Below are 17,892 nucleotides of genomic sequence, written 5' to 3'. Positions count from 1 at the left end.
TGGCTCTCAGCCTGTCATCGTAGGGTCTGCTTCCCTGACCTCTGATCATGCGCGTGGCTCTTCTCTGGACTCTCTCAAGCTTCTCCACATCCTTTTTGAATTGTGGAGCCCAAAACTGGAGGCAGTACTCCAGCTGCGGCCTCACTAAGGCCGAGTACAGGGGGAGAATGATATCCCAGGATTTGCTTGAGAAGCATCTATGGATGCAAGCCAGCGTTTTGGTCGCTTTACTAGCCGCCACATCGCATTGCAGGCTCATGTTCATCTTGTGGTCAATGATGACCCCCAAGTCTCTTTCTTCCATAGTGCTAGCCAACATAGCACTGCCGAGCCTTTAAGGATGCTGCGGGTTTTTTTCCCCCCCCCCCCAAGGTGGAGAACCTTGCATTTATCAGCGTTGAACACCATCAGATTCTCCTCTGCCCACTTGCTGAGCCTGTCCAGGTCAGCCTGGATCACCCGCCTGTCTTCTGGTGTGGATGCTTTGCCCCAAAGTTTGGTGTCATCGGCGAACTTGGCCAGTCCGCTTCTGACTCCAGTGTCCACATCATTAATGAAGATGTTGAACAGTATGGGTCCAAGGACAGAGCCTTGGGGAACCCCACTGGTCACAGGACATCACGATGAGTGACTTCCATCAATTACTACCCTCTGGGTCCGACCCCGGAGCCAATTTTCCAGCCAGTGGATCGTGGAGGACCCAAGGCGACAATTGGCCAGTTTCTCCAAGAGGCAATCATGGGACACCAGATCGAAGGCTTTTTTGAAGTCAAGGTATATGACATCAATCTCTTCTCCCTTGTCCAGGTGATAGGTCACCTGGTCGTAGAAGGAAATAGGTCCAAGGAGGTGATACTTCCCCTCTATCGGGCACTGGTCAGACCGCAGTTGGAGTACTGCGTGCAATTCTGGGCGCCACACTTCAAGAAGGATGCGGATAACCTGGAGAGGGTCCAGAGAAGGGCAACTCGTATGGTTAAGGGCCTACATACCGAGCCCTACGAGGAAAGACTAGAGAAACTGGACCTTTTTAGCCTCCGCAAGAGAAGGTTGAGAGGTGACCTTGTGGCTGCCTATAAGTTCATCACAGGGGCACAGAAGGGAATTGGTGAGGATTTATTCACCAGGGCGCCCCCGGGGGTTACAAGAAATAATGGCCACAAGCTCACAGAGAGCAGATTTAGATTGGACGTTAGGAAGAACTTCTTCACAGTTCGAGTGGCCAAGGTCTGGAATGGGCTCCCAAGGGAGGTGGTCTCCCCTACCCTGGGGGTCTTCAAGAGGAGGTTAGATGAGCATCTAGCTGGGGTCATCTAGACCCAGCACTCTTTCCTGCTTATGCAGGGGGTCGGACTCGATGATCTATTGAGGTCCCTTCCGAACCTAACATCTATGAATCTATGAATTTAATGAAAAGGTTTGCTTAACCATTAAATCTGTTAAATATTGGGTTCTCTCAAGCAGCTACGTAAGGAAACAAGATTTGTACTTATTTCTATAATACTTCCTAATAGATATTTAAAATTCAACTGCCACAAGGGTTAACTGATATTTCAGAATAAGTTGCGTATCTACCATGGTTCCCCTGTGGCAGGTTAGGGTGTTGTGTCAAAGTTGACAACAGTCTTATGTAGAGTTTAGATTACGGATTGTATGGGATGGTTTGGATAGGGATAATCCTGTCTCAGGCAAGAGGCTGGTCTAGATGACTCTGGAGGTCCCTTCCAGACCTATTTCTCTATGACTGTATGATTCTATGAGTGTCCTGAACAGGTAGCAGCATTGTTTAATTAAAGACTTAAAATTTGGGATGCAAAAGTTATTTTTCTTTTCATATTTGTCAGAACATATCATTTTAACTGTTGATAAAACTGTCAGTGACTCCTGCTGAAATTAACCTTTCTGAAGAAAAATTGCTAGTAAATAAATTAGTTTTTGTTTTAGTTTTCACACAGGTTTTATACCCTGCACAGCACAAAGTACATTTTTAAAATGTTGCAAATCCCTACAACATATCGTATTGTTCCAACTGTAAACCAATCCAGCATATAAGTCAACCCTACGGTTTCAGATTAAAATTTAAGAAAATTAGGTTTTTGCCATAAACAGAAGCCAATGACTATGGAAAAAACTTTGCACTTCTACTGACCTTATACAGTCCCACTAGAGAATCAAATAACAAAGAACCATAAGGGCTTAATGCCCTAAAAACGCTAAAAATAAAAACTGCACCCAAAAAAAGTTTTTGGCTTGATATTTTATTGCATACAAAGAAATGAAAGGTCAAAACTGGAAGGGGCTAAATTTCAAGTTGATCTCACATATAAAGTTTAGCACAATTTGTATGGAAATTGAACAATTTTGATCGTTCTTGGGAAGGGAAAACATAGGCTTATAATCAGAACAGTACAGCCTTGGATCTGAACTACAATGTATCCTATTTCTAGATCCACTTTCTGCTTACTAATCCAATTCCTCCAACATTTATGCTATTATCCCAAGTCCTTGAGGTGTTTCATCTACTGTGCCCGTGTGCATGCATGCATGCAGTTGGAGGGGGATGGCAGAGAATACTTAAAACTCTTCCTCCTAAAAACATCCTAGCTGCAGAAAGGCTATTGAAACAAACACCACACAGTCCTCACCCATCAGTTTATTCGATTCATTAGAAACAGAAAAACCCAAGAGATTTAATATCGGATTTCATGGAAGCGCAGCATGCAAAATCCAGTCTTTAGACAGATTTGGAAAGGAAAAAATCCCTTGCTTTTCCAAGTGATCCTATATTTGTTTCCAATACAGACACCATTTGAGAAACCAGTGATTTAAAGACTTAGTTATGATCAAATTATTATACAGTATTTTAGAGGCTTTTCCCAAGTCCCGTTGTACAGCAGAACTCTATGAAAATAAGGCACATGGACTTTACAAGCAGAGTTCCTATTTTTATATAAATTTTCTAAAATACTTTTGCTGCAACTCCTCCTGCATGTATAGTACACAAGATGGTATTAAAGGCTGTATAAAACTTGCATGAAACAATCTGCATAGATTTGCTTGGTATTTCAGTCTATGAGAACTGTAAACCCAAATGCATGCCAAACACTTCCCAAAACCACAGTCACATAGTCCACATTACAATGCTCATAGCACCAATGCCACACACACACACACACACACAGAAATTTGAATCCCACTGAAAATCAGAAGTTTAATCTTGTCTAATGAGAGTAAGAGTTCACTTTTTATCTTTATGCTCATTAACACACACACACACCCCCTAGCCATTGACACTATATTTTTAAAAGAGAACAAATTTCCTTTATTTAAGAATTAATAAAAGGTTTCAACTATCTTATAAAATAAAAAAGAATAGCTTCACATAAACAGCTTAACAACTTTAAAATAAATAATTACTAAACATTATAGCATGGAAATCCTAACATGTACGTGCAAACTATGTAACCTCTAATGCATTCTTTTAATTGATAAATGAAAAAATCTCAGAAAATGAGTCATTAAAATACATCTTTACATTATTTTATAGAAACATCAATTAAGAGAAAAAATATTTTTCAGAACTGTCCAATTTTCCACTTTAAAAGGAAAACTAGAATATAAATATAAATCATAGGGGTGAACCAATATAGATTTTTTGGGCCAATACTGATGGCTGATTATTAACAAGCCATATCGGGCAATAAACACTGATCTGATTGCTAATACGCAGCCTGGCAGCTTGGAGTGCAGTGTCCAGCTAGTAAGTTTGTTGCAGGTGAAGGGGAGGGAAGATGATAGAGGCCCCTGCAGTGAGGGAGGGTGTAGGCGGAGCCATGAATGGCTTGTCCAGGGGGTACAGGGAAGGGGAGAATGGTGCATGCTCCCTGGAGAGCCATGGGGGACACATGCCCCCCTGGATCTGTACATAGGGCGATGGAGGGCTAACACTGTGGGTTGCAGTGGGGAACAGTGCCGGACTCTTCCCAGTGGGGGGGCATGTGGAGGGAACTGGGTCAGGTACATGCTCAGTGTGAGCAGCAGTGGCACTGGGAGAGGGGGCTACGGGATGGTAGTTCCCCCTCCCAGAAACTGCCACCACTGCCCACCCTGAGCACAGCCCCAGACCACCCCCACCCCCTGCCAGAAAGAGTCCAGCACCGCCCCCTGACCCCAGCCCACCTTTACCCCACGCACAGATCTGTGGGGCACATGCCCCCATGACTCCCTAGGGTCCATGCAGTGGTGGGAGCCACCCTCTGCTCTCCCCCCGGAAGGAGCCACTCACAGCTCCATCCCAAGCCCAGCTCCAGCCCCACTCCCTCCTTCACCACAGGGGCCTTGATCGCCCCTCCACCCCAAGTAGATTTAACAGCCAGATGCTTCTCTCCAAACTGGTGGGCTGTGCGACTGCACCTGCATGCGGCATTTATCAGCAACATTATCGGCCACATCAGCCAAAAAAAGCCAAATGCAGATAATGTCAATTTTCCTTTCATCAGTGCCAACACAATATTGACCAATGTATCGGTGCACCTCCAATAAATCATCCTAACCTTTACTACAATTTTTCTTTTTTTCATAGCTTCAAAGAAAAATTATGTGGCAGTTTTACTTCAAGGCACAATCCTAATTAATTATCAGTAAAATAATATGAATGGATACCTACAAAAAAGCTTATACCTAGTTTGCTGTCAAACCCTCAGGCCCCCTCTACATGTCACAGGTATCGCACAATTAACTGGTTAACTGAACAATTACCTTGAGACCAGCTACATGTGCAAAGTACATATTACATATTAAAAAGCTCCAACCAGCCATAAAGTTGGACACTGAAAAATTTCTGTTATATTAAGAATACATGCCCAATAATTTGCAGTTCTAAAAGCCCCAAATTGAGCAACTAAGAATACTAGTTTCTGAAGCTAAATAAAACCTCACAGAAATTTTATATCTAACCCACCTCTAAGTGGGTTAAACATTTTTTTGTAGCAGAAGAGAGGGGCAAATCAGAGTGATATGAACTGCAGGAACGTTTCTGTTGTACCTTCCTCTTAATTTCAGATTCCGATTCTGATCCAGACTCTTCTGTGCTCTCCATAAGACTTCCTAAAAATAAAAACAGAATATATATACATATATATATATATGCATGCAGACATGTGTACACACACGCATGCATGTATGCACACAAAACCAAAAACACACTGTCTTGCAACGGAAGAGCACGATAAATTTATAAAAGGTTATTTCAGACATACCTGGCTTATGAAGTAAAATTAAAGAACACTGTAAGCCACAGGCATAACAAACAATTAGGCTTTACCTATGCTGAGAAATATGTACCAAATCTGCTAAATAATAAAAATGCACAAAGAGAAATTATGCTAATAATTCTGGTTTTAAAAATGCCCGTCACTATTTCTAGATCCCATTGCATGAATTGGATCTGCATTTTAACGCTACTTCCTAGCAGGCAACCTAGATCTTTAAAATACTGCGTCAATTTCACTCCACCAAAAATCAAATCTTTAGTAGTGGAAAGTCCGCTAGGGGATAAGCCCAGATTTACAGTGTGTTCAGAAGCTCTTCATTTTAAAAATGCTTTGCATAACGTTGTGAAAACAGTTATTTAATAAAAAAAGTGTTCAATTTACTCTAATAACCATTCATTAACATTTTATGTTGAATTTTAAAAAGCATTTGATGTTGGAACTTTCTTTTAAAAGTTAAATTACCTAAAATAATAAAAAAGGAAAAGCTATGTTAATATATTATTCATAAGTAACAGAAGTATGTACTGACTTTCCCAACTTTTCTGTTTTTCTTTTTAAGGTTATATTCCTGCTTGAAATTTATGCTACAAAGTTCAGTTAATGCCAGCATTAAATGAGATATCCAGAAAAATGAATAAGTTAAACAGCTGACCTTAGAGTTTCCCCCAACCACATGTGGATTCCTATCAAGAAAACTCAATACTTCCAATGACTCATTCCCTCCAGCACATTCATCTTTCCTCCAGCCATGATATAACAGTAATTTCCTCTAGTTCTCAGGTCTTGACAAAAAATGTGCACCCACCTTTGGATATTAAGATTATTATATTTTAGTCATTATATATTTTCATGCTTACCATTCTCTACTGTGTCCCAAATAAATGTCACCCTTGAAGTGCTATCAACCTTTGTGATCCACAAAATGGCATCAAGCAAAGGTCTTGTAATTAAGAAACTAGAATACGAATGAGATCAGGAATCTAATCTTAAATTTCCTTACAGATTTTCTATGTGAATTTTGACAAATCACTTAATCTGTCTCAGTTTTCTGACCTGTGAAGTTAAAACGGATGCTTTACAACTATACACGAGTGGTATGAGGTTATTAGTTTCAGTTCTGTGATGATGATCACCTATAACTTGTAAAGATATTAATGTGATTTGTGAGTGGCTTATGTATAAATGCATTCACATTTTGACATATGACATGTACATATGAAAGTATCATTTCAAAACACTTCAGCTACCTTTTCTTAACGTCACTTCAACTCACCTTTTAAAAATTATGATCCATATTGAAAATCACTATAAGCATACCATGCATTGTGTGAGCACACCCCCGCTTTCCTGAAGCAAACCACAGTAGCAAGACAAAAAAAAAAAATCGAACGTTTTCTGGTTTAAAATAAATGAAATCTTACCCATTGGTCGAGACTGAGGTGATCTTATGAGGTCAGTTTCTATTTTATGAAGCTGAGGAGGGTATTCTTTTCTGGAAAAGATATTTAATATAGTCGTATTCTTGACAGAATTTGTAAGTGCATTTTGACATTTATATTTTAGGTTTTTTGATAATACATAACTATTTTAGAAAAGTCTGTACATAAAGAAAGTCAATAGCTTTTCTTGTTATATATCACACATGCATTAAAATATTTTTTCAATCTTTAATATTCTAAGCAGGTTCAAATGAATAATCCGCAGGCAGCTGTCAACATGCTAAATGCAGCTATTATAAAAGTCATCCAAATGTTTCCAATTTAAATCCCTGTTTTCCTGTTGCTAAAACTTAAGCATCTTTCCTTTAAGGATGAAATCTTCCAGACCCATCCTGGATATCCGCCCCCTTTTTCCTTCCTCACTAAAAAAAAGTTTACAACTGGACCCATTTTTGATAACAGATGCAGTGCCCAAAATGTTTTCCCAATTAGAAAGAAATTCTGCTACTTCCCTGATGCAATTTGGTGCCAAATATGGCATAATAACAATTCCTGTTTTCTTGTTAAAAATATTTTGATTTGGAGGTAACGAAAACTATACTTGGTCTGTATTTAAATTATATATGTATTTTAAATACAGACCAATTAACTCATACATATGGCGTGTATGCATCTCACACATAATTTAACAATTCTGCAGTCTCCTGAAGGCCTGCAAATGACATATGAAACTTCCCCATTTTGGTGCCAAGTAAAAACCTGACTGGTGCTTACTTTCCATTAATTTCTAATCAGTTATAAGGCATGGATAGCTGATGCTTTATAGGTTCTGTTCACCGCAATTTTCTACAAATTTCTGAACCTGAACTTCGGTCTAAAAACTCTTGGTCTCATGAAAAAGTAAACATCAGTCTACAGACGTTGCAGCACAGTAGCAATGAGGTACTGTGCCGTAACTTGTTGCTACCATGCAGTAGTACTACCAGGCACTAACCAAGATGTGATGCTACTGTGTAGCAGCTTGTTGCTACCACGCAGTAGCGTCGGAAAAAAAAAACCCACGCAGTGTGGTACTGCAATGCTGGTAACTGCGAAGTCCGCCACTCATGTAGATGCAGCCACAATATGCTATTCTAACTTCAACATTTCTTGACCTTAGACTATACCAGCAATTTACATCATTCACGTTTTGTGTAGTTTATATGTAGACTTGAGATGAGATGAATTCTTCTCTTTTAGGGTGATCTCTCTCAAGGCATTAAATTATTACACCCCTTGAATTTTTATGCCATCTTCAAAAAGTACCTGAAATTGGTTTGTGACTAACATTTGTCAGGGTTTCAAATATTTTATTGTTGTATGGCAGTGGTTCTCAACCTTTTTAGACTCAAGACACCCCTCCATAACTTTTCTGAATTTGGTGGCACCCTGGTTGAGAACCACTACGGCAAAGTCTCTGTTTACCTACTTTATCTCTAAGCTACTGTGCATCATGGCCAGACAACACCAACTACATGCGTCTGCTACCAGGAGACATATGTGGAGCCAGACCAGGCAGCTGCAGCAGCAGCACCAAGTGCTTCTGCCTACATTATATTTATAATGCAGGTCTGATTCAGCTCTGAATGCCACTCCTGGGAACAGAGCTGTGTAGGCTGATTCCATCTGCCCACAGAGACAGCACCTCGGCATCCTTCAGAGGCTCTCACAGCACCCCAGTTGGGAGCTACTGCTATATTATCTTTAAATCAACAACATTTATCTACCCTTTCAACATAATCTAGTCCTTCCAAACATACCAAACCACTATACCAATCCTTCTCACTTTATAGTTTTTGAAGGTGGTAGGATTATGCAAAAGGAAAAAGTTGAGAGCAATTAAGGTATATGATTTGTGAAAGGAGCAGGAGTGTTGCAAAATTATGATTTAATTTATTTTCATGTCAGGTAATGTTTCTATAAGTGACAAGATGAAAAGTAAGACATTTATAAGAAATGTAAAGTATGCAGTGTATAATTTTTACCAACAAAAGCCACAAGGTCAAAATAAGATTTACCACACATCAGAACTTTAAAAGGAAAAAATTCCTGTAAAGGGTTACAGTCATATTACTTAGCATCTCATTTGACATCTCATTATCTCTAATATTAATAGTAATAAATACTACAGTATATACAATACAGTATACAAGATCAGACACAGCACAAAGTCGTTTTGCTGTATGTGTACATACATATGCAAATAATCCCCTAACAAATCTTTTTATAGTTTTATTTCTTTTTTTAACATTCTTAAGCAGATGAAAATACAAAGTAAATATTGCGAATGAAAGAGCCAATTACCATAACTTGTTTAAACTGCTGATGCTATATTTGATTTTTTTTTTTTATGGCAAGAAACTGGAGTTTGATAATCATATTTTGCTAAATAATAATTAAAAACAAGTTGAACAAAAAATAATTCTAAACATGAAAAGTATACTACGTGTTCCTTAACTTAGTGCCTGGCACTATGCCAACACAAGATGTCGCTATACTTTTCAAATGCCAAGTTCACACCCATTTCAAATCCCAAGTTACCTACACATTTTAGTTATTTTCATATTTCATTTCATCTTCTGGAACTGGAAACAGTAACTGAGTTATCACATAGCAGTAAACCGAAGTAAATGAGCTGTGAAACAATCAATTCTAAAGGTAGCTAAAACCAAAAATATAAAAGAAACCCAACACTGCTAATTAGGCAGAAGCACCAGCTGGATTGCTGACTGCCCTCTTGTACTGCAGAAAAAGAAGCAGTTTCAGCACCTTCCTTGTCTGTTTATATGAAGTCAATTGACTTGTGGGGAAATAAATTAGATCAGTCATCTTAATCTTCCAGAAAACCCTAAAGCCAACCCTGTATATCCAACCCTTACTGAGCGCATACATATGACAAGTAGAGGGAAAGGAGGAGTGAGCAAAACCAACACTGAACAAGCAAGCAAACAGGGACATATTTATATCATATTAGAACAAAGAAGAAGAATGCATTTCCCACATTTCTAACATCCATCAAAAATAAGACATCAGAGAACAGGTATTCTGAAGGTGTTCTGTTACCTCTTCTAGATTCAGTTTCAACTTTGACTTTATTTTACTCAGAAATGTAAAAACAGAGATTTTTTGAATAAACGAAAGTTACAAAGTATATCATAAAAACGCTTATCTGACACATGCACACTCACTCTCTCTCAATCATATGATAAACAGGGACTGGAAAGCCCACAACTAAAGGAGAAATAGAAGCTGTGACTTTATGCTGGGCTCCATTACACATAAGTATAAGGTTGGTAGTATAATGTAACAGAGGGTTTTTCTAGGGTTTTTTTATATCTATAAAAACCCCTCTATTTGATTATACTAACAGCTTTATACTTATGCATAGCGGAGCTCAGCATAAAGTCACAGCTTCCATTTCTACATTGGCTGTGGGCTTTCTAGTCCCTGTTTATCATATGATTTAGTTAGTGTTATTAACATGTTAGTATCTCAATCTCTTTTGTCTGATCTACTCAGCTAAAGACAGTTGTGGCAGGGTCAGACCTCAACCTGAGTCCATGATCTAAAATACAAATCAATACAGTTTTTATACACAAAATAATACTTAACTAGTTAACTAGTAATTTGGTGCTTCAAGGGTTCACACACCCCTCATTGCCATGGCTTTCCAAAGACAAAGTAGTGTTTCCAGAGCTATTTATTTCTTTAGCTAAATCAGTTCCTGACTTGTTCCATTACCTGTATGCCAACAATTCTAAATACAAAGCATCTGTTCATTCATTAGTATAATGGTGGTAATGCTCAATTTCAAGCTGCTTCTAGCCTTCCATTTCCAATTAGTCTTTCCTGAAGAAAAGGAAATTTTAAAATGACTGCTTTTGTGTAAGATTTGAGACCTTCAGAAATAAATCCCATGTTCAGACTAGAATTTTCACTGGTTGGCTAATTTAATTTGTTAATATGAGTTGAAATGGCAATAATGAAGAATAATAGCATAAATTCAACCCTATAGTATCTTAAAGCTTTTTAATGTGAGTTGTTAACCCAACTCAGAATTAGAACTGCTTAGTCTTCACTGATGTTTTAACTGGAGTTAAGATCACACAGCACCTTTTTTTTTTTTTTTTGTAGTTTACTCTCAGGAAAATGGTATCTTGGGAATAGCAGCAGGTGTTGCATCTATTCAAAAATAATGGCAGCTTTTGTTCTTGCTTTCAAATAAACCTTTAAGAACTTTAAATGTTTGCCATTCAGGAAATGGTGATTTGAAAAAATGGGGTATCAAGGACAGGTTAAATATAGGTATTGGCAAAAGCAAGTCTGCACCTTGTAAGAGCAAGTACTGAGAGACTGAGGCAAGAGACAGAAGTTACACATACACTGGTTTAAGTGATTAGACACTAGTTTAAACTTGTAACAGACCATAAATTAAGTTCACATAAACCAGTTTCAACATGGCCGAAACTAGTTTAAGATGAACCTGGTTGAATGTAGTATCAAACTTAACTGATCTGGGTCAAACTGATTTATGCAACTTCTGTCCCAGACCCTTTCCTTGTTTAAGTTAAACCAGAGTCCTCCGGCATCCCAGCATGCTCTCTGGGCTGGGCTGAGCTCTCTGCTCCAGAGAGCAGGGCTGGCCCCACCCCTCTGCTCTCTAGCCTGAGCAGGGGTGGGGACATGGCAAGACACTGGCCAGCATGGTACTGTTAAGGCAAAATGGGAAGAGAAGGAGTTGATTCTTCCCTCCTTTCCCCACCAACTGTAGCCGGGCGTCTGTCTGCTGGGGAGTGGCAGAGGGGGCGGCCAGGACTGGCAGACCCTGGCTGTAGGGCTAAAGGGACAGAGGGAGGAATTAGTCCTCTTCCTGCCCCCTGCACCTTAACAGGGCCATGTTAGGATGGAGTCTGGCCACATCCTATCACTGGAGCAGCAAGGGGAGGGGCAGCAGCCTCTTGACAGAGTGTCCAGGAGGGGGTTTATTCCCTCCTCCCTTCCCTGTTCCACCAGCAGGGACTGCAGTCATTCTAAGACAGCCCCAATAAGGCTAAGGAGGTAGGGAGGGAGTTAATTCCCCCTTACCTCCCAGGGGGGGCAGGGGACACTGTAGTTGGTGCAGAGCAGCCCCTACACTCCCTGCCCCACCCCACAGAGTGTGGGGGGCTCTGTCTAGGTCTGCCCAGCCCCAAAAGGGTCCTCTTCCCCCTGCTCCTCCCTCCCCCACCTACAAGGCATGGAGGGGAGTTCTGTTCAGCTGGGAGGGCTCTTCCTCCCCTCCTTTCCCTCCTTGCCCCTCACCATGAGGGGGGGAGGGGGAGCTCTTTGCAGTGCTGCCCAGCCCGGTCTGAGCCAGCCTGGGCACAGGGAGCGGCTGTCACTGAGTCGCAGCCACCGGAGATGGCCCCTGTGGCCCAGGCCGGCCCCATTGAGCCCCAGCCAAGGCAGCCACACAGCGGGGCTGAGCCAAAGAAACCAGTCCCAAGGCACCGCAGGGGCTCATGGGTCCACAGTGATGCTTGGCAGCTGTAGCTCAGTGACAGCTGTTCCCTGAACCCAGGCAGGGCGAGGCAGTGCTGCAAAGAACCCTGCCTCCCCACGGCATTGGGGGGCAAAGGAGCAGGGGGAGAAGTTCCCCTCTGGGGCTGGGCATCCCCACACAGAGCTCCCTTCTCTACCCTGTGGTGGTGGGAGGCAAGGAGGAGGGGGAGGAGTCCCCCTCCAGTACTACACACAGCCCCCCTCCACACCCCGTGGGGTGGCGGGGGGAAGAGGGGAAAGAGTACCTCTCTGTGGCCAGGCAGTGCTGTGTGCCTGGATTGCTTCTGGCAGTAAGGGAGCTGCTGGGGTGGGCAGAGCTCTCCCCTACCACAGGAGTTAGACCAGGCTCCTTCTTCCCCCACCCTGCAGGCTGAGATGGGGGTTTAAACCCCTCTTCAGTCTTACTTAGGCCTGCAGAGGCCTGGCCACACGGCATCCCCTTCTCCTCCCAGCTCAGCTTCCCTGTGAAAGGAAAGGGAGCTAGTGCCCCTGGGGTTCTAGCTTGAGCCACTGCAGGCATGCGCCTGCATTTCCAGAATGAAAAGGGAACATCTAGCCATTTGCAAACTGGTTCAATCTTTGCAGGTTAGACTAACCTGCAAAGATTAAATCAATTCAAGCGCCAGCTTTTGGAATGTTTGTCCCTAGCCTGAGAGATCTAATAAGTTTAATAACTCTAAGAACTAGACATGGTACAACTGCAAATATTCCTGTAGAACATAAAACTTCTTTGTCTGTTAGGGCCCCTAAAATAATTCTCAAAGGTGCATATTTTCCTAGGAAAAAAACCTTAGGTTCTGGACACTGAATTCATTTGAAATTTTCCATTCATTTTTTTTTTCCAGTTTCAGGACCTCAGAAAAGGAAGAGGATGAACAGTATCTAAGGTAAGCAATCAAAAGATCACCCCTCTCCCTAGAACAGTTAGGTTGAGAATCTGGACTGTGGACTTCAGGTGCATCTACATGAGCAATGAGCTCAAAGCAATAAACTCGAGGGCAGTTTGCTCCAGAGAAAACAGCTCCCAGGCATATAATTTACACATGTGCCTGGAACTGCAGCAGTTAGAGCCAGGGTTACAGCCCAGGGTTAGCCTGCTACCAGCCCAGTTAGAGCCCTGGGCTGGTAGGAGGCTCATGAGTTCAGCCCTGGGCTCTGGGTGGCAGAGGAGAGACTGGCTGGGGCACAAGAGTGCCATAACTGCAGAGCCATGTGGCTGAACTCCTGAGCCTGCTGCCAGCCCAGGGCTGCTCCATCCCTGCTCTAACTGCTGCAGCCCTGGGCTGGCAGCAGCTCGAGGCAAGGGAACGTTTAGCACACACGGCTCCACAGTTTCAGCACTCTCATACTCCAGGCAGTCTCTCTGCCACCCTCCGCTACCACTCACAGCCTGAGCCTAGTGTCAGCCTGGGACTGGAGCAGTTAGAGCTGGTGTGGAGCAATTCCAGGCTGGCAGGAGGCATGGGGTCAGCCCTGGGCTCTGGGTGGCAGCAGAGGGGCTGGCTGGGCCATGAGGGTCAGGCTCCAGCTCTGCAGGCTCTTTTCCCCGGCTGGCTGGGCTGACCAGGTGTAATTTGCAGCCAGCAGTTACCATCTACACATGTAGTTAATTGCGTATTTACTCTGCCATAGGACAGTACTTGTTCCCAACAGTACTATCCTATGGCAGAGTAAAATTAGCTTACTATGCCCTAAAATCCTTTAACTGTGTGAATAGCACTGGCAAGCAGGATGAAAACAAGAAGAGTATAGCAAATGATTGGGAAAAGTTTCTACCTAGACACAAAAACCATAAAGAAGCATCCTGGTTTTATAAACGTAAGTAAGAATCTGTAGATCTGTAAACACAGTACTCTAGACAACAACCTTTGCTAACAAGTTTGGGCAGGGAGAAGAATGAACCTAGGAGTAACAGGTTATGGAGTAGCAGGTGGCTATAAGGGAGAAATAAAATGTACCTGAAAGACATCCTCTCTTCTCCTCCCCCTTACTTTTGTTGCAGAGGCAAAATCATGTAAGCCAGCAGGAGTTACCAAACTCTCAAATGTTTTTGGTCTACCTCCCCACAATCTACAAAAACAGTTTTTCCCCCTCTTCTCTTCTTCCCTCCAAGTGGTAAAGAACTTTCAGCATTTAGAAATTGAGATCCCACTGCTGCTAGTCTTCACTCTCAGGGAAAGGAAAATCTGATGCTCTTCTTAAAAAGAGAAAATGAGAAGAAAGTAACTGCTGTCTACCTGAAACCAGTAAATACATGATCATCCTCTGTTACAGGAGCAGAAAGGTATAAAGAATTTCCAAAGCAATAGATTCATGTGTACTACAGTACAAAAAGGACTCTTCGTCCATAGAACCAGAGTCCTACTCAACAAGTTCATGTAGCTAAGGAGTCTAGCTGCTGATGGTTGTTGTGCTTAGTAGTTATCAACAGGGATCCTTGTTTTCCCTGAAAAATTAACCCAAACAATCCCACCACACCAATTCTCTGATAAAACCCCCCAAATCCATGATTTAATGAAAGGCCCATCACTCCTACCCCCAGCCCCACTCATGCCCCTCACTCCCCCTACTAGAGCCCCCTGGCCCTGCTTGTGCTCCTCACTTTCCCCTCCCACTCCCAACAGCCCAGCTGGTGCCCCTCACCCCCCACACACATCCCCCTGCATCCTCAACCCTGCCAGAGGGGGCCCCCAGCTGCCAGGGACCCAGGTCCACAGTCTCCTGCAGGAGGCAGCAGCTGCTGCTGCAGCAGATCAGAGCCTGGCTCCCCCTGCCCCCACCCCACTCCCTGCCTGCTGTGGGCTTGGGTGGTGGCTCCCTGCCACTGTGTGCGCTCCTGGTGGGGGGCAAGGGGGACCTGTACTTCCCAGATCTGTGGGAGAGGTGCGCAGGGGTGGGCACAGGCTGCCCACTGTGGGCTTGGGCTCCTGTTCTGCTGCCCTCCCCTGGGGCATCCACAGCCCAGCTGGTGTGACCCAGCGCTCCAGAGAACAGCAGCAGGGGTGGCAGCAACAGGGGTGGCACCCCTCACTGCTGCCCTGCAGGCAGGGGATAACTTGCCAGGGCAACACGGAGCTTGCAACAAACAAGGAGATTCCTGTGCAGCCCTGCTGTTTCCTGCAGCACTAGGTCACACCTACTGGGCTCCAGAGGCTGAAGGAGAGCAGCAGGGTGGGAGCCTGCAGAGAGGGGCTAGCGCCTGCCTCACTCACAGATCTGGGAGGCATGGATCCCCCTGCCCCCTGGGAGTGCATTCAATGGTAGGGAGCTGGCCCCATACCCTGCGGATGAGCCTCCCATGGCCCCGTCCTGCTTCCTGCCAGGGTACTGTGGCCACACATTGCAGCCCTGGGCCCCAAGCCACACACACCGCCCAGCCCAACTCCCTCCCTCCCTATGGGGGCCTCAATCCCCCCTCCTCCCCACTTATCTATGGGAGCTGCTCTCCAGGCTGCCTGGCAGCCATGTGCATATACATGGACATGGTGCCCCTGCCTAGCCCCCTCCCAGTCCTCTGCAAGCTGGAACTCTGCCATCCTGCAGAGAGCTCTTTGCAAAACTGCAAAATCTGCATGTTTCTCTGTTAAAACTGAGAAATCTGTTTTCTTCCTTTAAAGGGGGAAATCCACATTTTTTTCCATTTTCCTATGAGAAATGGAAAGCCTGGATCCCTGCTTATGAGCAATTGTTATTTCAGTCTTGTACAAAATAAAAACACAAAGAACTCAAACCCAGCATGCACAACTATGCATTATCTCTAATGTTCACATCCCCTCTAGTGACTGAATCAAACACTAAAAAAGTAAATCTTCAAAACCCACACATCATTCAATTGAAATGCATTAAACACCACGAAAAGTTAAAAACCAAGACAGAGAAGGTAATCAAGCCCCTTATAATAAAAGGCAAATGCTACTCTGTTAGCATCCCTTCACATTTCCATTACTTTCTGCAGAAAGTAACAGGAATCAACTAAGTCATAAAAGATCATTCACCAGCGAATCAAAATCAGTCTACCAAAGTCTATATATACAAAAGAAAGCTACATTCTGTGCAACTTATTTTGCAATTTAAATATTTTAAGTTTAACCAAACTCTAGTGTCAAACTTATACCATAATGAAAAGAATCATTTTCTTAAGCAATAAATGACATCAATATAAAAGACCCAAACAAGTTAAAGCATTATTAAACAAAGTAGTCACATGTATTGGAACGCAACATGAAATATTATGTGGGAAATGCCAGTGTTTTTGTGTGTACATGCACACACACAAATTGAAAAATCATCATTAAATAAAGTGGATTTCTTTGCCCTGTGATTTTTGTTAGCTGCTACAACTTCTAAGTGCATGATACTGAAATCCAAACTCTTTTAGAGGAAAAGCCAGATTTCTGTACGATTGGTAAGGTAAAATTATGAAACAGTTAAAAACAAATCTGAGCATGGCAGTTTCCTTCAATATAACAATTTAAAGTAAGATTCCATTTCTACAGAAAAGTGAAGTCCATCTCCTCTCTATAAAGCCTTACATATGCACAGTCATTTCTGAAGAAAATGTGCCTAATATCCACTTATGTAAGTAGTTTGTCACACAATGCTCCCTTTTTAATAAAATAGCTCACTTACAGCAGAACTGACCACTGATTTTACTAATTATTCTTCAGCTATAATTGGTAAAGTTCGTATTCATTTAATTTTCTTATTGCTCATCGTCATGCTCATTCAATTAACATTGAGCTTACCTTTCCTTTCGGTCCAGATTGCTTAAAACATGAAAAAAGAAAAAAACATAAGATGCAGAGACCCACATGTGTTGCATATCACTAAATTTCTAGTAGTTATCAAACAAATTATAACCAGTTTGTTGCTGCTTGAACTCATGCCGTAATCATTTGCTAGTTAAAATGAAGAATTCCATTAGTATTTCGAGAAGTAAACGTACTTATTAACATTATTCCTCAAACCAGTAAGAAGTCAGTGGGCCAAGTTCTGCATTGACTTGAATCTTGTCCAAGTCCACTGAATGATTCATTTTAAATTGTAACTGGCAATCTGCCTTTCCTCCTTCTATTATGGAAAATGGCATAACAAAAAATGGAAGTGAGAGATAAAAGTGCATTGCTCTGATGTCACTAGATCACCATGCAAAATAAAAACTTTGCCATTTATTCATATTACTGTAATACATCAATAAAATACTGCACATAAAAAAAAAAATATTAAAATCCAAACATTTAAATTGAGAAAAACATATAAAAACCCCACAATAACAAAGTACCGTCTGAGTATCCTTCTGGCCACATATGATCAACTACATTACGAGAGAGAGAAAGCTAAATGAAAGCAATTCTCTCATGCAAAAGCAGAAGTTTAGAAGAAGCTCCAAGGGCATTAGATAGATGGGACCTATTTTTAAAGGTGTTTCATTTAAATTTAGAAGTTGTAGCCGCACAGAACTTCTGGGCTTCTAGTCCCCCAAAGCTGATATGCAGAGTTCTCCAAATAAAGTGCAAGGATAAGGTCCTGAAAGATTCTTTCCCATCCATTACTTTTCAGAAGCTAACAATGTAAAATGCATTTGGCAAGGATTTTTGTGG

General features: G+C 42.2%; 1 protein-coding gene across 11 annotated transcripts in view; it reads right to left on the bottom strand.

The window, feature by feature from the left end:
- SENP6 (SUMO specific peptidase 6) overlaps positions 1–17,892 on the bottom strand; it is a 134,354-nt gene that overhangs the window by 59,563 nt on the left and 56,899 nt on the right. For 8 of the 11 annotated variants that reach the window (XR_002093305.2, XM_059731276.1, XM_059731293.1 and 5 more), the window contains exons 6-8: positions 17,038–17,058; positions 6,695–6,765; positions 4,961–5,106 (exon numbers count right to left, since the gene is read on the bottom strand). Coding sequence is in view for 10 of the 11 variants with exons in the window: in XM_059731276.1 (XP_059587259.1) it covers positions 4,961–5,106; positions 6,695–6,765; positions 17,038–17,058 (238 nt within the window). In the remaining variant the exon portion in view is untranslated. The remainder of the gene's footprint in view (positions 1–4,960; positions 5,107–6,694; positions 6,766–17,037; positions 17,059–17,892) is intronic. The other 3 variants (XM_019496829.2, XM_019496830.2, XM_019496831.2) reach the window with 2 other exon arrangements.

This window comes from Alligator mississippiensis, chromosome 1 (genome assembly GCF_030867095.1).
Source record: "Alligator mississippiensis isolate rAllMis1 chromosome 1, rAllMis1, whole genome shotgun sequence".
Lineage (NCBI taxonomy): Eukaryota > Metazoa > Chordata > Crocodylia > Alligatoridae > Alligator > Alligator mississippiensis.
Note: the sequence above shows the minus strand (reverse complement) of the source record. Positions and strands in the feature narration are given on the sequence as shown.